The sequence below is a fragment of the Haliotis rubra genome, unplaced genomic scaffold (assembly GCF_003918875.1).
Source record: "Haliotis rubra isolate DU_JTF1 unplaced genomic scaffold, ASM391887v1 Scf206, whole genome shotgun sequence".
Lineage (NCBI taxonomy): Eukaryota > Metazoa > Mollusca > Gastropoda > Lepetellida > Haliotidae > Haliotis > Haliotis rubra.
This window is the reverse complement of record NW_025766070.1, coordinates 1,247,932-1,271,588: the sequence shown is the minus strand read 5'-3', so window position 1 is coordinate 1,271,588 and position 23,657 is coordinate 1,247,932. Positions and strand designations below refer to the sequence as shown.

Sequence of the window (23,657 nt, the reverse complement as noted above, 5' to 3'; positions counted from 1 at the left end):
TTTTTCGACTGTTTTCTGCTTAGATAATACTGGTGATGAATGTCTTCAATTCGATAAAAGGCTCAAAAGAAGATGGGGGATGAGACAGATAGCAATGGCTGGGGATTGCGTGTTGCAAGACAAAAATCCTTTTTTTCTCTCAGGCATCAGCACAATCAGATAAAAACTCTTTGTGATTCATTTTTATTGAAATAAATCTGAATAATATTCCCCCAACCCCGAAAGAACCATCAAATTGTCCGTAATGGCCTTGCACCATGACACGTTATAAAAATATCGCAGCTTGCTATTGACTTTTGTTTGGGGCTGACTTGTATACAACAGTAAACATGGACGCTTGTAATTGAAGTGTCACATTTAAAGCAGTAATTCCTGACAATCTGCCATTGATTTGACTTAAGAAACGGGCTAAAAGACTTTCAATTTAATGATAGATGCACACCGTGCCCGAACCACAGAATCACGGGGACCTAACCATGTTCCAGCTTTCTTTATATCGATCCCTTGTCTCTGTGCCGTGGAACACTCGCCTTTCTCAAGCGTTCATTCACCCTCGCGTAATACTTGCGACACCCCACGACGCAACGCCAACTGAAGCGGAAAAGGATTTGCTTCTTTTTCTCAGGCTCCCCTGGCCTTTCCATACACTTCATGGTAACTAAATATAACCACGCGGACAGCTCACCTCGGGTTTTATGACATTTTTGGCAATAATTGACTCGTTGTGCTTCAAAGGGGTTATTTATGCGTCAAATACTATGATTAGGGTGTCTATATGAAAACAACTGATTGTGAAATGAAGGTACTGAATCTTCTGCACGTTTTATTTTGGTGAATTAGTTGCTGCTTTTATACGAACCCGCTGAATCACCAACTCATTTCATTAAGACTCGTAGACATCCGCGCTGTAGATATGACGAGATTAGAGATACGTGAGAATAACAGTTTAGGTAAACTACAACAAACAGACGTACCATCCCATCCCTTCGACAGCACGACACAAGGATAATACACTTCTATAATGAACACACTTAAAGATACCCACGTGTATCTTGTTATTGTGAAAGTCATGCGTAGAGGCGACTGTCGTCAAAGTGGGCTCAAGAAGTGGTTATACCTATTACTTTAGAGATTTATGCAACGTCAAAATAGCATTGGACGTCCAAATCTAACGTCAGTGCATGGAGTAATTTCACATCGAGGCTGGATGGTAACGGCTGGTGACGTAACCATGTCGTGAGACGTTCTTTTAAGACGCCGTCGTTAAACCCGTTATCAGTTACTGCTATGCTAAAAGCAGCGTTTATTTCAAGACGAGGTTACCACGTTACGTGACCATGGCGTTTTATTGGACGTAGACGCGTCGCAATTTTAGAGTTGTGTTCATTGCAAAGCTCACATACTTACTCATATCGTCAACTTTATTACTTTTGTTACAGCAGAATAAAAACCTCCCCACTAGACTTTCTGAACTGCTGACCTGCGGTATAGATAAAACCACTCATGTTCGAATACATGCTGTACAACGAATGCCTGCTTGGGCTCACTTGCCTCTATAGGTTATAAAATCCCACACACAATGTTTATTTATAAGAATTGCAACGCTGGTGTTCATTTTGCCGGGTTAGGGTTTCATTTTGAGAATAAATGACAAAGACAGATATGACGGGTAATGGTAACGTATGCTCTGGTGGGTTTCAATTGGGTTGTGTGTGTGGACCATTGAGTGAATGCGTGCGTGCGTGCGTGCGTGCGTGCGTGCGTGCGTGAGTGAGTGTCTAATTGGTGAGTGAGAAGTGAATGACGATTTGGTCTGGCAGCTGTCAATGTGTGACTATCCTATGGATGAGTGAGTGGTTGTGTGGTTGGATGGGGTGAGTGAGCGAGTGAATGACGATTTTGTCTGGCAGCTGCCAATGTGTGACTATCCTCTGGATGAGTGAGTGGATGGGCGAGAGAGTGGGTAAATGGGTGAGTAGATTGGTAAGTGAGCGAGTGGGTGGGTAAATGGGTGAGGGGTTGAGTGGCCAATGAGTGACTATCCTCTGGATGAGTGAGTGGATGGGTGTGAGATCCTCTGGGTAAATGGGTGAGTAGATTGGTGAGTGAGCGAGTGAGTGGGTAAATGGGTGAGGGGGTGGTTGGATGGGTGAGTGAGCGAGTGAATGACGATTTTGTCTGACAGCTGCCAATGTGTGACTATCCTCTGGATGCGTGAGTGGTTTGAGTGGGTGAGAGAGTGGGTAAATGGGTGAGTAGATTGGTGAGTGAGCGAGTGAGTGATGATTTTGTCTGACAGCTGTCAATGTGTTAGCATCCTCTGAATGAGTGAGTGAGTGGTTGAGTGGGTGAGAGAGTGGGTAAATGGGTGAGGGGTTGAGTAGATGGGTGAGTGAGCGAGTGAGTGATGATGATTTTGTCTGACAGCTGTCAGTGTGTTAGCATCCTCTGAATGAGTGAGTGGGTGAGTGAGTGAGAGAGTGGGTAAATGTGTGAGGGAATGAGTAGATAGGTGAGTGAGTGACGATTGTGTCTGACAGCTACCACTGTGTGAGTATCCTCTGGATGACTGACTGAGTGAGTGGTTGGTTGGGTGGATGGGTGAGTGAGTGAATGGGTAAATGGGTGAGGGGTTGAGGAGATGGGTGAGTGAGCGAGTGAATGATGATTTTGTCTGACAGCTGCCAATGTGTGAGTATGCTCTGAGGTTGGGACAGGATCAGGCAAGTCCTCTAGATTAGTGTGATCATGGATCGATACTGTCAGACTAGTCATGCTTGTGGGTGTTAAGGACCTAGTTCAGCCGGGCTACTGTCATGATAGGAATTCGTATTTCCGTGTTCTCGCCGTTTCACAAAATACGTAATCCAGACCAAGTAATATAAGCTGCATATAATTGACCCTCCTTCGGATTCCACACGATGAACCTACGTATTAATCCCATGGATACCCTGTGGTTTATAAAAAAATAATAAATAAATTAATTAAATCGCTAATTCAAAAACAGATTTTCATAAATCAAAGGTTTACTAAAATTAATAAATAAACAGGTAATATCGCTTATTAAAAATAGAAAAGTAAGCATTTCATAAATCAAATGTACTGAACTTGAACGATACCAAAGTAACACAAACATACAACTCCCCTAACAAAACAACAAACAAATGCCAATGAAGTTAAAGCACATCTGACTCTTTCATATAAAAGAATCGGATGATTGACTAAAAATATGAAAGGATCGGGAGGTCTTCAAGTTCTTTTGAGAAGTAAATAACGGAAGTTTGAACAGCTGTTACTAAGCACCATGGTGGTGCTTGTAAGTTTATTTGAGCAACGTAATCACTAGTCTCTACCTTTCAAAAAGAAGGACTCGCTTGTTAAAAGATACGCTAATGGAGACACTATAGACCTGAAACCTCTAGGTATCGCACTCAAAGAAGCGCCCTCAGAAGCTGTGTGATGTTATGAAAGGGAAGTATAACCACCTTTACAGCAAGCTAAAGCCACGACCCAGCTGTTCATCAAGATACCTAGTCTCGAAGTGTACAGTAAACCTGATATTGGAAAGGCTAAGGGTTGCTGCAATGTCTCGTTCCCTCTAATCGCCTGGCTGGCGCTCAACAACACTGATCGAGTCTCGCGATTTTTGCACTTTTGATCTCGCGACAAGGAACGGGATTTGAGGTGTCCAACCGACTTCATAAATTTTCAGAGATTGCTGTCTGAAACTCGAGACGAAACGGAGATACCCAAGCCGGGAAGAAAGAGCGTTGGTTGAGCAGGAATAAGAAGGAACGGTTGTGAACTAACAACATCAATCCTAACCGAATTATTCCGTTTCTGCTATAGGGAAGGCGCACAAGACCCTGTTACCGCGGAAAGCTGTTTGGGCATAATCATATCGCCACATTAAATTACAAAATTAGCCCTGTATTGTGAAAATCAATTCGCCCCTTCTCCTTGTGCTTCCATACAGACGATAGGAGAGAGGCATGTAGTCTCGGCGAGAAGTGCCTTCGCCTATCGTTCAGGACGACCAGAGATACTGGCAAAACACAAAGATGACCCTTGTTATTTGATTACAAGAGTGTTTAACTCCCGCTCGTGAATAGATTTGTTGGCATAATCAAATCTGATGTTTTTACTGCTCTGGCAAATGTGTACTGATTGTCTCCCTCAAAAGACCCGCTTCCTGAAAGCGTCCAAGCTGTTCGTCTGTCGCAACTGCTTTTGACAATTCCTTTCCTTTCAGAGCTTTAGGGTCTGAGAATAGCACGGCCACCTCTCGTCATACACAATCTGGGAACCGAGGGGACTTTCATTGTTTCCATGTGGACCCAGAGTAAGCACCATCGAGTGATACTTGCGGACAAATTATGGCACCTCTGTCATGGCAGTTTGAAGGGGTCGCCGGTTTTTTACGGTTATCCCCAAAGCCACACGCAGACATACTGGCGCATACGATTCCAGTTAATAGAGTGCATGCTTGACATATGTGCATATTCGCGTATGTTTGCAAGTAGCCCTCAATAGAAACTAACGACCGCAGTGACACTTGAGACAGACTGACTACTGGGCGCAAGTGCATGATGAACAGCCCTTCAACATGTCCTTAACTGTTACACCGAGACACCAGCAGTAGAGCTTAACATGGCAATGTATGGTAGAAGTTGTACCAAAAGTAACCAAGATGAGTAGCTTCAAAGTAACATTTGAAATTGCACATAACCATATTCCTTAAAAGTCGGATGTCGTGAGAAAGGGAGAGACGACCAGAGGCGCAGAGGGAACAGGATGGAGAGAGAGAGAGAGAGAGAGAGAGAGAGAGAGAGAGAGAGAGAGAGAGAGAGAGAGAGAGAGAGAGAAAGAGAGAGAGAGACACACAGAGAGAGAGAATGAGATAATGAGAGAGAGAGAGAGAGAATGATGTACATATGTGAACCTGAAAATGTGTACAGGTTGTACAGTTATACATTGTACACATGTCTTCTCAATGCCACCCACATTTTCAATAGCACATACATACGTCCCCTTTGAAGCACATGATACAGTCACCTTACAACTTATAAGTACTAGCTTATAGTGTCATTATGATATTATGGGCTCTTCAAAGCCTTTACTATTACCTGATGCTTTATGTATTGCCGACACAATAAGCTGCTTGCACAATACATCACTGTCCTGAGACGGTCCTTGTAAAATGGCAGTCTACTCTCGCTACGTAATATTTGATAAATAATTACGTTTAATGTCACCATTAGATAATTTCATATCTAAATAGTAATACTGAACATTAACCTGAGCAGGTGCATTATCATCACAAAACGTCTGGGGTCACAAACTGCTGGCTCCGAGTCTGTCACAAGGATATTAATGCACGATAAAAAGAAACATTAACGGTACCGACAAGACGTGTTCAACAAATAATATATTATTGCTTCTTACCTTCAACAGATTTTCCCTCGATTTGCCCATTATGAACACAAACTGCTAATCCAATGACAAGAAATAATAGCTGCCTGACAACAGACGTTTTTCAATACTCTTCTATACGAGTATCCTCATGTGTAATATATCCGACACACGACGCGTCCTCCAGCAATAAATCACAATTAATCGACTGCCCAAAACACGAAAGTGCTAAGGTTGGGGCATGCCTTAAACGTGTTCACTTTGATTTGGAAAAAAATCCGTGTCGTCTGTTATATGTACAGACTATCAAAAATCCATACGTCTGCTTTCAAAGGAAAACAATTTATCGTCTGCATCTATAAATCATTGCAATGAATACGATCATATCTACTGAAGTGGCAACCTTTGCAAGAGCCTAATATGTTAGTCCAACTCCACACGGTCTTTGAGAGCCAAGGGCTACTAGAATGGGTCCGCACACAGGGCGATTACAAGATTAGTACTTCAAAGTCGCCATCAAAAGAGTTTGATCAGACCAGATGTAATCACATCTTTTTCTTGAAGTTATTATTGAACTGTTGTGCTGTTTTATCTGTCATTCGGTAATCCAAAGCTGGGTGATCAAGCGCGTACATTAGAAATCTCCTCAATCAGATAGGAGTCCAGGTTGGATTCGTCAGATGATTTATACAAGATCAGTCGGGAGAAGTTGACCGGTGTTTGGACGAGGTTGGGTTCAGAGGCCGGTATACTCGAAATATGGCACCAATATAACAGGTATCAGCACATCAAAGGAGATATTCTTCACCTGATTCATGGCGGCGATTAAAACCGAACGCCAGGTATCGCCGCGATATCGACGAAGGAAACGAGTAAGGGTCCACCTTCTCCAGGAGTTGTTCACTGCATTCTGTGCACTGTATCAGTTCTTGAACGTAACTACGATCGCCGATGCATCTTGATCCTGGCAGAAACCACGACGGCTTTGCCACGGTCTGTCGCTCGGAGCAGATGCACTTCCATATCTCAGTATTATCATGGGGCTATCACTCTAAGGACAGCCGCTGGGGACGTTTTTTTCATCGCCCTATCACCTCCTTGCCCGAATTGATCCCCATTAGTAGGCGCGTAGCATAGAACAAGGCTGTGTAATAAGTCCCCCTCTTTTGTCAAACGCCGGGCTCGTGTAAACGCTCTGTTTCTCAGCCCAACTGGCCCGTGTCGGCCTTTAGACCCGGTCATACGACAATGGCTTTGTCCCGCTGCCTCAGTTCAATGGACGTGATCTCGTCTCTAAAGCCGCTAGGAGAGTGCCAAGCAGTCCGCACAATACGATCTCAATAGGCTACGGTCTTCCATGTCCCACCATAACACCGTCTGCACTGACCTCCCATCGCTCCAGTCTCGCACACCAATAACCAAGTCCCGGCCGTACCCGGATATGTCCCTGGAACGCGGATCAGCTTCATATAAATCAACACCACGATCCTTCTTTCGCCGCTGTCGGTGCGAACTGGCCCTAAAGTCATTGCTTCCTTGCTAAGACTCCGCTCATCAGAAGACGCGCGTGTATGCGCGAGTGTGCCTTTCTCCCTCTCCTTTCCTTAATGACGTGCTCCCTCTACTTGCTTTGCTATTGACAATGCCATATCACACGGGGCCCTATAGTAAGAAGTTTCACCTTGCTCTTTAATATCATACATTCTTCCTTACCCAGGTATGCTGAACCACACCCTGGACATTAAGTATCCTTAGCATATACTCTTCCACAAAGGCTAACGAGACCCATGCTTACCATTCAATGTTGAGTGTCATGCATGGGCATAGAACTGTCTGATTAGTGAAGCACCGGTAGGGTCAATTGTTTGACAGCGAAAAGGGGCACTAATCGATAGCTCAAACAAAAAAAAAGAATGAGAGAGTGAAAATATGAAAAGAATCCGTTTTCATGGAGTTTTCCCAGCCCTGTAAGCGACTCTCCCGATTGCTGTGCAAACCAGTCGAAGCCACTACGAGAAACACTGTGACGGACTTAATAGAATGAGAACAATGACTATGAGGTAGGAATGAAGGCGAATCTTCGAAATAGCATCTTGAGCATGTTTTGAAGCTTCGACTAATGGGCAATACAATATGGGCGTCAGCTAAATAGTGGTGGCACCTGACAGTCTTTGATTGCGACTGACAGCAGGAATAATGCCGAGGACACTTGATCACGTGATGAGGACAATCACCTGACATGGAGTGAAGTCCTACCGGTGCCGTACAATAGGGCGTTGATTGATATATAGATCAGATATACACAGCATTCAGCGTTGGAGACCCAACTGTGGGGCTCTGTATTGTGCGCGGCTACTGACGAAAACACAAGCGATGCTGCTGCGTTTACCGTTCAATTTAGAGCTGACTTCTAATATTTATCCAGAGATGTCACAACTGCCTGCTGGGAGAAACAGAAGAATAGACGCATGGGAAAGTGACACCATGTTAGTAGGTTTCCATGTCGAGAATATTTACAAAGTTTGAAGTGTCTAAGGTTCAGATGAGTTCATGGTTTAGGCGCTTCTCGGTGGAAAACACTGTAGGTGTTTATAGGAGATTTTAAACTTTATATCATTACAAATAAAATCTTATTTATTTACATTATAATTTAGTTACCGTACTGTCCTTCGACGTCAGGAATTTGTACTAACTATATTTGTTATCAGTGTTCAATTTTGTCTCGTCACGACTAGGATATTGCCGGCGTGGCGTTAAGTTTTAACTCACGATATACACCTTTTGTTACAAACTTAATCTATTACCTGTTTGTTTTGAGCCATTAACCTAAGACAACTGTGCGCACTTGTAACATATGTTATATTTGGGATTACACTTTTTTCAGAATTTGTACTTTCTTAGTAAAGTACAAAAAAGTACTAGAATTTGTACTTTAGTAAGAAAGTGTAATCCCAAATATAACCCATATGTTACATTTGACCACTTTCTAAATGGCATTGTGTAATCATATTTGCACTTTCTTAAAGTGCAAATTTAACTTGTCAGTTATGCTATTTTGCTCTTTTTGTTGTCAAAATAATATGTTTCGTTGGGTACGCGGAACTGGTTATTATAATACCACCATATACATACAAGCAGATAGAATGGATGAAATGTACAACATCATGCCTTATATAACGCTATTTTACTTTGTACAACACCCGCGAGTTAAATGGGAAACTATCAGTAAGTGAGTTTAGTTTTACGTCGCTTTTAGCAATATTCCAGCATTATCACGGCGGGGGACACCAGAAATGGGCTTCACATTCTACCTATGTGGGGAATTGAACCCGGGCTTTCGGCGTGACGAGCGAACGCTTTAACCACAAGACTACCCAACCGCCCCTGGTAAAATATGAACAAAATTAGGTCAAAACACTAACCAGTCCATCATCGACCCAGGGCTACCCTCATAACGCTCTATAGATATGTCATACGTCTCTATTTAAAACAACGTGTATGTGTGAAGGATGCCTGTGTATACAAAACGTGTCCCCCAAGCCACAAACCGCTGCATTCTCCCTGCATGCCGTATCATTGAGCTGCTCAGTTTCAAGATGGGCGTATAATAGTACTGGAAGGATTCTTGTCCACGTAATGCATCTGCTATCGTCGATGCTGGTGTAGTTGAGCATCCCCCGAGGAGGACAATACTACGTGTGTCCCCCTACCAAGTGGCGTTATCGTGTCCCCCTTGACGAACGTGGAATTGGACGCGCGTTGTCGATAGCTAATCAAGAAGTTTATCCCAGTCTTGAAGAACTCAAAAAGCTTGTTTTGGATCGAAAACTATCTTGTCTCTTTCAAAGGAACGTCCTCTGGTAAACGTTTACTTAAAGGCTTGATTCGTCCGTTGAAAACGTCTTCCCAGCAGATTCCCCCCTTAAAACATGGTACAAATAGGCCGATTTCAATGGAGCAACTTCACACGGCATTAAACGGTTCAATATCTTTATATTAGGGAACGGGATTTCTATTTTTGATCGCAGCAATAGAATTTTTAAAAAGATTTCAATTATCACGTGTTTGGAAGTATTTCGATATCGCTTCGATATGGTGGTGGCTTTGAATGAGTGTCATTCCAAAATTCAGGCATAAAGCCCTTGCATATATTAGCCCAAGGAAACCACAGGGGAGCGACTTTATCGGGAACATTTATCAAAGGTCATCAAATCAGAATTACCTCACTCAACAATGATTTGACAAATATTAATCCTCATCACATGACACTGGTCACGTGACTCTTTTCTGGCCAAAATCCGGCTGCTATGGTTGCTGTAAATTTGATAATCAATCAGCCATTTTGACACGAAATTTCAGCATGTGTCCGCCCCTAGTTGTGGGTGGTGGCACAGCAGGTATGAATGGATTCAGTAAGATTTATGTGGGTATAAACTGATGATATTCGAGATTAATCCCAGCTTTGCCTCATCTATTATGTTGCCAACATCGTTATCTACAATACTCGAACAGAAATAGAACACTGACTTTACCCAACAAGGTAACACTATTCTGACATTTCTTTAGCGTATGAGTATTTGTTTATATGTGCTTAATGAAATCTATGTATTAACATTGCAATAGTGAGTGAGTGAGTGAGTATGGTTTTACCCCGCTTTTAGCAATATTCCATCAGTATCACGGCGGGGAACACCAGAAATGGGCTTCACATATTGTACCCATGTGGGAAATCGAACCCGGGTCTTTGGCGTGACGAGCGAACGCTTTAACCACTAGGCTACCCCACCGCCCCTAACATTGCAATATGATTGATTGAAATGTATCACTACGATACTGAAACTGACACGTAACTGTCGTATTGGTAGGAAGACATTTACAACACAAATACCCATTGCCATTAGTGGAACACAGATATCTATTTGAGAATATGCCATAACATTGCCCCGAGGTTGAAACTTAGTCCAAATCAACATGCTCTCCATGTATTAATCTAACGGATTGAGACTTATTCCGTTTGATGTGGAGGAGATCCCTTTGATGTGCTCACTACAGTGTTGATACAGAACATCCTCGCTCATCAATATCACAGTTGGAAAAGATTAATCAATTACACCCCATTGCAGTGATTACCCAATGACATTGGTTGCCATGTATTTTTAGACGCATATATTGACTTGAACTCTCAAGCATGATGCATCTAGAACTAATGGTAGACAAATGATAGCGGTCATTCAAGCCGAAGGACCCAGGTAAAGAAGACAGTGTTTTGTGAACCAGCTGAAGGCGAAGACAGTGCTTTCATAGCCAGAAATGGATCAGAAGGTATGAGAAAATAACGTATTTGATCTACACTTCCATTTGACAAAATGACATATAGCCAGCGATATTGAAGTAAATCATGTCTCATCAGTTAGTTGTGAGCGTAGGAAGGTGATAGAAGTCAGGGCCCTACCTGTTCTGTTCCAAATCTTCAAAAGCAGTAATATTTCTAGTATTTGATCCAGGAAATCTAAATTAGCCAGCGTCGTCAGTTTGAGCCAAATAAAGCTGGGCTTGTCACATGTAAGTGGTCCTGGCTTATCTCTCGCACGTTTATGGCTGTCTCTCGTACGTCACGGTCGACGGTTTAGCCTGTGAAACCAACCAAATTCCTCCGACCCATTCATATATACCGTCTAGTATATGCCTTTGTCAATGGTATATGGTTTTATTGCCAACTTGCCTTGTTAACAAGAGTAGTAAAACACGCTATAAGGCTTTCATATCAAAATATTGGCCCGACATAAACTCAGCAGCCGCTCCTGAGAATTATAATGCAACTCTTACTGATCGTCTGATAGTAAACATCGGCGCAGCCTTAGTAATACAGACACAAACGTCAGACCAACCTTAGTAATACAGACACAAACGTCAGACCAACCTTAGTAATACGGACACAATAATTCACACAATCTCTGTAATACAAACACCAAAGTCCACACAACCTAAGTAATACAGGCCTGAACGTCCGCACAACCTTAGTAATACAAGCCCGAACCTAGTCTGTCTCACAGTCCCTGAACCGCATTATTTTCTCTACTGCCATGCTCTCTCTGCAGTGCTAAAGCCCTAAATAAAGCAAGTCTAGATTTCCTCAGGTTCTCCCTGGGGCTCCTTTTCAAATTAAATGGGCTTGTTTGTTACTATCAAAACTATATATATTCAGAGACTAAGCATTAGTCCAGCCCGAACCTTTGTAATACAGACGCAAACGTCCACACAACCTTAGTAATACAGACATAAAAGTCCGCAGTACCTATAAACGTCCGCACAACTGACTGGAAGTTAGTTCCCAAAGACAGGGAAGTAAGTCAATATCACCTCAAAGCGATCTTGGATAAACTCCATCCCGACACTCCTCAAGCTTGTAGCAAATCCACAAGACAATGCCGGTGATCGGCCGTGCTATGCGATAGTCTAGGTGGGGATGAAATATGTGACATTCACGGTAATTATCAACATTGTCGGAAAGAGTATAAGTCAGGACCTGGCCGTGTCTTATCCCCTGTCTGTCAACTTCCCTCTGGCTATCCTCGTCCTCCAGATTAGCATCTAACGGTGCAACACCCATACATGCAAGGGCAATAAAAGATGCAGGTATATTACGCATGTACCTCCTCGGAATATTCTGTAGCGAATCATTGCAACGTAAAATTGATACTCATTTTCACTGGCTGGGGAATGTGTGGAAGGTGTTAGTGAGTGAGTGTGGTTTTATGCCGCTTTTAACAATATTCCAACATCAGGAGAGGGGACACCAGAAATGGGCTTAACACATTGTACCCATGTGGGGAATGGAACCCGGGTCTTCAACGTTACGAGCGCTTAACCATTAGGCTACCTACCCCGTGGAAGGTGTTAGAAGGCACTTTTACATAAGAATCTTCAATGGCAGATATTTATAAGGGATAGGATTTATCACCTAACTGTGCGAATGGGTTACATCATCTTAAGAGTCAGTCAACCATTGTTGCTAACATTACACAAGACGCAGACCTCATTAGATTTAGGAGACAGCAAACACGTGACATATATTTAAAACCGGTTATGTATAATAACACGGATTGGGAATTGGTCAAACATATTTTACGATCTTGGATAAAGTCAAAGTATAATGTGTAAAACTTGCATGAGTTGAGAAAAGCAAGATTAATGGAAGTCAACTTCTTTATTGTGAATAACACGACGTTTCGGAGAGTATGCTTGCTCTTTCATATTTTCGGAGTGCATGCTTGCTCCTTCATCAGGTGAAGGAGCAAGCATACGCTCCGAAACGTCGTGTTATTCACAATAAAGAAGTTGACATCCATAAATCTTGCTTTTCTTATGCATTCCACTTCTAAATGCCCTTCAAAGATTTGCATGAGTTGACTAAGCATGGCATATTATTTATCTGACGTCTACACCTTGGATGGAATCAGTATCTGGACAGCAGCGTATCATGAAAATACACAATGCCATTTAGAAAGTGGTAAATGTAACATATGTTATATTTGGGATTACACTTTCTTTGACTAGACTTTGTGTGCTGGCGATTAGGTGCCTGACTCTGAGGGTGTGGGTTTGAATCCCGAATGGGACTCAACCCAACAAAAGTACTGGAATCTGTACTTTACAAAGAAATTGTAATCCCAAATATAACATGTGTTAGCAGTGTATCAGATTAGAGACTGGTAATAGCTCCTAGTGCAGGGTCATTTGAAAGCGGCTTGCTGAATTAAACTTTGGTGCAAAGCAAATGATTGTCTTTCCACTCCGGTGGCTTTAGGTCTCACGTAAGTTACTCGGAAACAGCAAACAGCGCCAATGCGCACTTGTTGCTAATGAGCATGGATTGTTAAGCAGCGAGGTAACCCGACACCTTTGTTTGTAGTGACCAATAACGGGACATCCGTGTTTCTGTCAAAGTTACCGGATGACCTGGAACGCTAAATGGACATGAAATGTTTCGGCCTCTTTGAAGCACCATACACTTGCCCATTCCAATTTAACACGGCATGTCGTTATGGTATAAGGAATTGATGCAGCCATTCACCCCAGTGCCAGGTGGGCCTACCTGTACACTTAGGAAGGGTCAGAGCACCGGTGTGATTATCGTTTACAATCAATGTATAACTATACTGTTTCCTTTATTGCTGTGTTGAAATAGCTAGAACATAAACATGGCGTGACAATGGACACATATCACATCAGTTTACAGTGTAAACATCGATAGACATTAAAATTGTATGTGCAACACTAATCCGATAGGGGTGAGAACACAACCTTGTTGCATACCTGTAACAGTGTGAATTTCAGCCGGTTGTTTTCTTTGACTCATTTGTGCTATATTGTTAAACACCTGATAGACATATTTGACGAAAACTGATATGTATTTCTCCAGAAAGGAATCGCGAATAAGTCCAGTGTTTAACTGCACATTTGACATTTCTCGTTGCTGGCGTGAGAACAGTTTACCCCAAGTCCTTTCTATGATAAAGAACAACCTCGTTACTTTAGAGCTATATAAATGTATTACATTTAGCATACAAGCCTGGTGATACTGAAAGCGAAAGGATTAATTCAAGCTGTCGTGAATCTGATATTGCAAATAATCAGAACATGCGGTCTTGAAAGTGAGAATGAAAGTAACACGAGACATGAACGGAGGATCCAAATCAACATCTCGCGCCTGAGATGCTCCCGATAACGAAGTACTCAGGTCAGTAGGTCTGTCAAGATATGTCTATGTCGTAGAGTGGAGGTTTGCATTCAAGGTGAGCATTACAAACCCAAAGCTTCAAGGAAATTCATCCGATGACGCCCATCTAATCTACATTCAGATCCAGGCCTGTCGTGGTTTAGGGAGCTTCAAAAGGATGACTTCTAGGCTCCTAGCATCTGTTAAATGCACAAGGAACTAGTTGCCCTATCTGTGATTAAACTGCTTGAGTCAGGCCTCATTACGTTTTCAATGAATGGTGTCCCGAAGCTAGGAGCACCCGCATTACCACTGAGTGGACAAGAGATGGTTGATAGTAGAGGCATAACAGAAAGGTGTGAGCTGGATACCGCACGTCAATGTGATATCCCTCTTCTTGTCCTCTTCTCGCTCTTAGACTCTCATGCGTCGAGGACATCCCTTTTGATACAGCCGCTTATGAGGTGTGACTCTAACGTGGTTAGGAATCCCAAGCATAATTCCCAAGAAACGGCTCTATCCATTATTTGCTGAGATAAGCAGGGTTCATAGCGGGTAGATCGGTAACCTTACACCGTACCATGAATTTAAAACATCATCAGAAAGTCAGGCCCTAGACAAACATTAACAGGACATTTAACCGTGCGCTAATCTCGGCTTCGGTTCGTAGGACATGAGAAGAAACCAATTGGTTTTGGTACGGGGGTTAAGGAAGCTAAGTACCCTGTCCCTCCGGGCGAGAAGGAGATCCGGGTCCCCCGTCGGGAAGGATGGCAGATTTGACAATGGGTTTGACTCCCACCCTCACCATCGACCCCCAACCCCCCAACAGACACGGCGTGTTGGAACAGAGAACGATGGCGTGAGGAAGTCGTCAAGGGATAATACTGAGAAAATTGCTTTGTGCTTGAAATTATGGTTTCCCCAAACCACGTCTATTTCACGTGTTTTAATTTTCATGAATTTTCAATTTTCTAAAAGCATCCCCCTCCAAAAGCATAAATAACACCAGGGATTACACGCCTATTGAGTAGAGTTGGTATGACAACGTATGAAATAAAAATGTTGAATTGAGACACGCAGTAATCTTTCCAAGTCTTTAATAATTAATTAGTTCTGAAAGAATATAAAAAATATTGAAAACACAGAAGCGAAGGGTACAGGTCACTGTTTCCAACCCATTGTCTTAAAAATACAACACGTGGGGGAAAAGATCTTAATCAGTTATGTCAGACAGTTAACCTTGATTTATTCGTGTTTCAGATAGTAACTAATTTGAGTTTAACAGAACAGTTCGACTGAAACAAAGAACATCAGTGTTAATGGAGCACTGGTATCGTAAGCGTCCGCACAGGGATATCGGGGAGGGCCATGCGCTCAGAAACAGAAGTGTCGCACTCTTGTAATTTTCAATCATGACAGAAATGGACATGAATCAAAGACCACCTTGGTTACAATTACGCGCGATTGACCACCACATTTTGTCATATAATCACTAAAACAATTTAATCGGGAAGGAGATTACGTCCATGAATAATTTGTCATATGTAATGAAGTAAAGTGGTCTTGGCCTCGGGGCAGCTCTATTAACACAGTTGGCCCAGACCGGACAACAGAGGACTCTGAAGTCAACTCTCACCGTTGTCCGGTAATCGCGTCTTTTATATCTTCTTGAACCGTATTAATTATTTACATGACACGTGCTTAATTCTGCCGTCAGAGTAGGCTTCAAAATATTCGGGGAATAATTAATCTCATCTTCGCCCATGCGAAAAAATATCATTTTCGAGGTCGGAGTTTGATAACACACGTTCGTCTGATCAAGCCGGCCGACGTCGTGTTACTTTTCCGCAATGTTCCTCGGGCGTTTTGTAACGTTTTGTCTGAATTTCCATCTAGCCTTGTAGTCCCTGAATGACTTGCATGTACCCGCCATAGCAGGCAATTAAATGAGCACAAGTTATTTTTCGTGAAAAAAATCAATATTGTAATTTTTAAAATGATATAATGCCTGAATTTCTTGAACATGCCTTTCAAACACGAGAGAATTTTTCAAAAAGAAATTGAATCCAGGAAGAACCGCGTTGATTAATCTGTCAAATCCTATCTAAATGATTAGCCTGCCCATATGCCATGAGTTTAAACCAGATTTGAATTATTTCTTTTGTTGCACAACGACAGGGAAAGAGAACAGGCTAAAGTATACAATTACAGTTTTTTACCTTGTCGAATCGTGTTTAAAATCCATCAATTTTGTACGACTCTATTTGCAAGTCTAAACTTAATGTCATATTCGTTGTTAGTTTAACATTTCCTTGACATGTTCGTAAGATACCTAATTTATATTTGATGTCACGAAACCGATTAAAATGTAATGGCGTAAATAAATGTCACATACGGGAAGGGGTAAGCTTATTACCTACAGACCATCTCACGTGACACATCTAACAAAATTGGTTAGAATATATTTTTTTATCATTTCCCATATTTACATACAGACTGAATGTATCGATGACTCAATCACGCAATAACATTAACACGGATGCACGGTATATCCAGATATTTAGCAATAGTGGACGAAGTCCTAAGTAAACATTGCGCTACAATGTTACCGTCGTTGACTTGGGGAAATGCCTATTCGAATATCCAGGCTATTATATGTCCGTTCTGTTATGACGGGACGGGACCTGTTCGACACAAAAGCTTCGTTTGGGAACTGACGTCATTTTCATCTTTCCTATCAGAGACATGGCAACGGAGGTCTCTCGCTCAGGAATGGAATTTGATTGGACAGCTATTATTAGCGGAGTGTCTCCCAAAGGCGGCAACATGAGAGCGACGTTGTGATAGCGAATGGTCCAGCGTAAAACAAAGCAGAGATATAACACACTAGATTATCGAGGATGGATGATATACCACTATTGTAAATAATCATGATTCAATTTGATCGGGATATAACAAAGCAGGGTGTCGAACTATTGGTTCAAGTGAACAAAGTACTGTTACCTGACTTATCCCGATACAGTATGTTAACGTTAACGTGGGGGTCGATGGGATAGCCTAGCGTTTATGGCGTTCGCTCGTCACACCGAAGACCCGGGTTCGATTCCCCACATGGGTACATGTGGAGACCATTTCTGGTGTTCCCCGCCGTAATATTGCTGGAATATTGTTAAAAGCGGCGTAAAACTAAACTCACTAATGTTTTTATTTTGAAGTGCAAATTTCAACATGATTCAAATATTCGACTTTGTTGAATAATTAAATGAACCAATAAATATACGGGTACAATAAATAGTCAGCCGCAATAAAGATAATAAAGTGAACAATCATCCTCAAAACTAAACTTCACTAACTCGACTACATTTTCTCGTTAAAAGCGTTGTAACTTTCTATACCCGCTTGAATCCCCCATTGACAGTATGGGCGTATATCGACACTCGATACCGAACTACGTTTATTTCGACAAAAATTCATTCATTTGATGTCAAGTTCGACTTCATGTTAACGAGGTTTCATGATTGTTTTAGACTCGATTATAACGACGTAAGTTCCTCGAATTCGTTACATCAAGAGTCAAATGTAAGCACTCAATATATCTCCCTGAAACGCGCAACGTGTGCCTATAGTCGCACATCCCTCCCAACTGAAGGATAGGGATAATGCTGACGAATGCCCACGATTAGTGTTGAGCCCCGAGGAGAAAGACCATCAACAAATGCTGACGACACACATTCCTCACTACGACATTTGGAATATACAATTTGTCTCTAAACCCTGCCGAGACAGTCCATAGCCTGCAGACGTGGTCTTAATGCAACAACTCCGACACTATATCAAACAAGCCCAGCTAAAGCTGGACGAACAAATGTTTACGCTTGTACTTTCTATTAAGACAAGACAGATATTATACCCACTGTTTGAACCATTACAAACAGGTCAGCTATACTGATATGACTTAAGGAGCTACCTACACTAAGAATAACTTCATTGGGAAATCAAATGTCAAATCAAGACTTAAATAATATTCGTTCCCTTCAAATTGTTAGTGTGCCCGTATAAATTTTTGCTGTTCTCATAGATATATATAGTGACAAGCTGTTGATCCTGGCTCTGCTGTTCGGATTATCGAAAGATCATCGATAGGTTTTTGTTTAATGTCGGATTGTCTCGATGAACATCGATGCCATTGCATTTTCTACAATGTTGGGTAATACTGTCTACGATGTTGGGTAATACTGTCTACGATGTTGGGTAATACTGTCTACGATGTTGATAATACTGTCTACGATGTTGGGTAATACTGTCTACGATGTTGGGTAGTACTGTCTAGTATAACAGCAGGGGAGACGTTGGTGGTTCAGGGATGTATGGTCGAACTGCAACAGTATATTGAAGACTATTAGGTAGCACCACTCTATGTTAGTAGACTAAGCTATAATCAGCCTATATATTTAGAAGTAACAGGATACCCAAGTTAACACAAACTAGTAAACAGTACAAGAAGTACCACTTTATATGTGCCAGGAATATTTACTTTTTGATTCTGTACTGTAGTTGCTCGAACAAATAGAAGTGCATATAATATGTGTGGGTTATTGGTGTTCTAATGAGCTGTAGACAGCCAAGTTGAAACGCTGACTCGTCCGACTGAAGACCCGGGGTCGAATTCCTATAAGGTTACAATATAAGAATCTCATCCTTTACGTCACCCGTTGTGGTAAGACTGGACGGTTGCTCTACCTACTCCCTCCAGGAACTCCTGAACACTCTTCCGTGTTATCCATTAGTTTGTTTATTTTCTGTATCGGAGGGGAGGTGGAGTAGCCCAGTGGTTAAAGCTTTCGCTCGGAACGCTGAAGCCCAGGGTTCGATTTCCTTCATAAGTACTATATGTGAAGCCCATTTCTTGTGCCGCTATGCATTTATGTTGGAATACAGTTGAAAGTGTCTAAAACTCATTCATTCCCTCACACAACACAAACATGCACACACGCACTCATTAACTCAACCACCTACCCAAGATCCACTCACTCACTCACAAAGAGGGGCGGTGGGGTAGCTTAATGGCTACCCCAGCGTTCGCTCGTCACGCCGAAGACCTGGGTTCGATTCCCCACATGGGTACAATGCGTGAAGCCCATTTCTGGTGTTCCCCGCCGTGATATTGCTGGAACATTGCTAAAATCGGCGTACAAATAAATTCACTCACTCACAAAGACATTGATTGCATAAGCCACAGCGTGGTAAAACTGTCAGTGCATATTAATAAGAATGACACTTTGTGTTCCTATAGCTTTCACATAAGCATCCCCGAGTGGAGATGAAATGAACAAAGTCATGCTATGTACACGATGCTTGTTTCAGAAACAACAAGCAATGCACATTGCCCTGGGAACAGTTACTGCTTTATTCATGCCTCTACGGCAGCTAACCCGGGTTTAATATATGAATAGACACCGTCCATTAAACACGATCCCTGTTGACTTGTATGAAAAACATGAAAAGACATTAAGTTACTTAACTCAGCCACACAGGACATCAGCCTACTCTGATTCCCCGATAGCTTCAAACTGACAATGTGTATCACAAACTAAGCATCAGTTAGTGTCCTGTAAATTGTATAGAAAAATAACACTGACAGTTGGAATGAATGGTATTCGGTAAGGGTATCCTCATGAAAATAATCTGTGTAATAGAAAGAAATACATAGAATCCAATTCAAAATTGAATCACACGCTTAACTTGAATTTTATCCTCGTGTGAAACAAACGCACTGAATAGGTTTTTAGCTTTTAACGTAACGCTGCATTCAAGTTCAATCGATTGGACTTTCAAAGTTTTATCGCCTATGGTTATTGCGGTTTTACTGAATCGAAACAGATATCCACATAAAACAGACACACTGTAATAGTCCGGTGTGGTGGCGCAGGGAAGACGTTGATGGTTGCAGGGAGGCTTGTCCTCATTTTTTTAGCCAAGTTACTAAAGGATGACACTTTGATTGTGCGGCCGCCTTACAGGGTAACCTCGTCCGCACGCCCCTTGGTGGCAAGCGCTGATACAGTGCGTGGTACCGTCCGGCCGGGACGTGGAGATGTGTAGCAGTGCGTCCGCCATGTGACAGCTTTATGTCCCAATTTACATAGAAAGGAATACGTTTATAAACAATCAAAACAGTAGGTTATTGTCACAGGTGCGTGCCGCGATACAAAATAATCTTGCTCCTATGAACTGTTTGATGATGACGTTGATGATGACGTCGACAATGATGATAATTGCTATTATTAGCAGTAGCAGCAATTATAATAGTTTCGTTTTCTCAAAAATAATCTTGCTCCTATGAACTGTTTGATGATGACGATGAATATTATTATTATGATTGCTATTTTTATTAGCACTAGCAGCAATAGAAATATCCTTTTGATGCTGTTTGGCATAATTATTATCATCACCATCATTGTTGTTTTTGTCGCCATCGTCATCATAAATATATTATCATTAATGCAATAATGGCTTCAAACCCGACTCACTCACTTCTCTCGAGTTTAATCATTCCCTGATAACCATCAGCGTTTCTCACTGCAGTTCCCGCATGTGAATATCGGTCGGTGATCACCAGCGTTATTGATTCGTGTTCCAGCGTACATACTCTTAATTGCTGTTCCCATGCTAAAACCGTCTGAGTGATGTCCATCAAATCAAATTACACACACCGACGTCATATCCCCATAAAGATATATCATGCTTCTATAATAAACCTTCAGTGACATAACCTATATCCCTGCATTATTTCAAAAAACATTAATAAACTATCTATTCCCAAAAGCAATGGAGAATATGCCAAAAACTCTTTAAGAAGAGCCTCACAGACAACAATGCTCAAATTAACAGCATGCCCCCATGCAAAAGACCTGTCTTCATAAACAGATCACTGTCTGAGTGTATGTATGGAAAGTGCTGATCTACAAACAGAACCCCAGAAAACCATTCCCGTATAGTGACAGGCACAATCTACTAGGTTAGACGGATACCAATTTAATTCCAAGCACTGCCTTAAACAGTATGGTTCGTTGGTTAAGGGAATTCTCAATACTGCATTCGATTCAAAATTAAATTACTGCTGTATTGTAAGCGAACTGTAGTGAGAGGCAAGGCATGTTGCTTCATTCAATAGACGTTTTTTATAATGTAAATGCAAGACAGAAAACAAAAAAGTGTTAATTTTTATTTTGTATTAAAGCGCAATTACGTATTCCGGACATTTACGTGTGAGAGGAATTATTTTAAGGAAGAAAATAACATTAATCTCACAAAGGATGGGGCTTATTACGCTCCTTACGATGAGAATGTTTAGTTGCTGATTAGACGAGTGCCAAATCCAATAACGGCGGACACTCCACTGTCACGAGGAAGAAAAGGTCCACCATAATGTGAGGAATCTGATTATATTCCTAACACCTCCGAGTTGAAAAAAAGTTGTCTGGCTTGACGACTAGAGAACTCTCCGGTAGTAAACAGACACCTGACAGAAACAGCTCCCAAAAAATCAATAGCTCTGGCGACAGTGTGTCTGTGCACTGAAAAACTACAAACACTACCCTTAAGATAAACAGATGCAAAGAAACATTTAGTATCTTACCTAACAGCAACGAGATACTGAAAACAGTATAAGGAGTTAAGTCAATACTCAGTGACCATGCCTCATGCATGAGTTTGTATAGCTCAGTGACCAAAGTTTAAGTTTCAGATTTACTTTTAAGCTACGTCTGAGAATACGATCTCATATTGTCTCTTACCTGTTGAAGGCTTCGTCCTTTGACTTGGTGCTTAACGGTATCCCTTTTAGATTGTCTTGCTTTCATATCCTTTTTGTTTTCAAGCTTTGATATAGTCCTTGGGTTCAGCTGGTCCTCCATCAGTTCCTGGTCAAGCTCCTCGAGAGAGGACATCATGTCCTGAAGACGACTCATCTCGATGTCCAGTTCCTCTGAAAGTCTGTTTGCCATGGATTCCGACTCCGAAGAAGTACATTTGTTGTACTGACTATACAGCGATGATGCTAACTTTCTTTTAAACACCCCGGGATCCGTTTTGATGATATCCATCTTGCGTTATTCAATTAGGTAGTATATCCAAATCGGGAGACTATCGTGTTGATCCAATGTATTTCTGCTGGAAACACAGACACCATCTGACTTAATCCATAGACGTCCTCTGGTGCAATAACACATCAACGGTAGAGATCCATGGGCTCGTTGTACAACAGATGCACAAGCAATGACGAGAGACTATACCAAGCCTCATCCTCATGGATGGCTTCTTTAAGGAGACGGGGAGTGTGCCCCTGGCAATCCCTCTGACGGTATGGTCCACTCCTAAGTGTGTGACAGGGAGAAAGCAAAAGCTCTTGCGGTTAGCTAGTCTGCCATGCGAGAACTCTCCGTATGCAATTGTTTCGCTCTGAACTCTATGATCATTGACTGGAAAGAACAATGCAGGCTCGGGAGACACCTACAATCAACTACCCAACCACTGTGGAAGGTAACGCTACCCGTTCGCTCTCAAGTGAACATACCAATGCACAGTCGGTCTGATCTGTCACCCACAAAGACTGGGGTGTCGCGCCCGGTCTGGGAAGGGAAACAGCGTGGCTCCACCACAACAATCGTCCCAGCGCCACTGCAGAAATTTCTGCGCGTAATCCAACACAAGTATCAGTACATTTTCCGAGATAATATATCTTCGCTAGTATCACCCATCTGTGGTAGGGGAGATATACCGTTAACACATCTCAGGTCAACACAGAGATCAAACGAAAAACACTTGTCCCAAATCTCCAATATTGTGTAAAGTGACACCGAGACGGATATGATACGACTCGCACCCGAATCTGCTGAGATTAGAGGAGAGTGCACTTGTCCCTCTACTCTACCTGCTCACAGGTGTGAGAGCCACTGTCCGAGATTTTACCTTCAACGGCTAGTCCTATCTCAGCACGGGACACCTTCAGATCAAATGCCTTCCTTAACACGAGCTGGTCTGTTCTGTTACCGACGCCAACTAACTCTCGCCACATTAAACTCTTCAACGAAGAACAAAATCATAGTTATAAGTCCGGATCGAGTTAATACCGCAGGATCGCCGTACGTGAACTTTCTCCAACCCGCCACGGGGGAACATCATATACAATATTTCCGCCTGTGCTCAAGTTAGTGTTTTGTTAGAATAATGGCACACCGCTTGACTGATTCCTAACTCCTGCGTTGAACATAAATCTTACAGTGCGTGCTCCTGCATACATTGTCTAAACTGACCAACGTCCGGCCATGTCCGAGTGGTATTGTCTACTCGCGTACCTGTATACAAGTGTAGAGGCGTCACTCAAGAACGAAATCGATCGAATGGTGACAGGTACTAGGACAATAGGCTTCGACTCCAGCTCTAATCCTAGCCTGCTCGCAGATGTACAACAACATGCTATACAAGTGAACTCCCACCTGCATTAAATCTTCTCATGGTACTA

General features: G+C 42.2%; 1 protein-coding gene across 1 annotated transcript in view; it reads right to left on the bottom strand.

Moving 5' to 3' along the window:
- Positions 1-23,289, bottom strand: part of LOC124276132 (kinesin-like protein KIF26B) — a 205,052-nt gene extending 181,763 nt beyond the window's left edge. Inside the window, 1 exon segment of the mRNA XM_046711803.1 lies at positions 21,931-23,289. Within this exon segment, the coding sequence (XP_046567759.1) occupies positions 21,931-22,239 (309 nt within the window). The 5' untranslated portion in view covers positions 22,240-23,289.
- Positions 23,290-23,657: the final 368 nt, after the last annotated feature.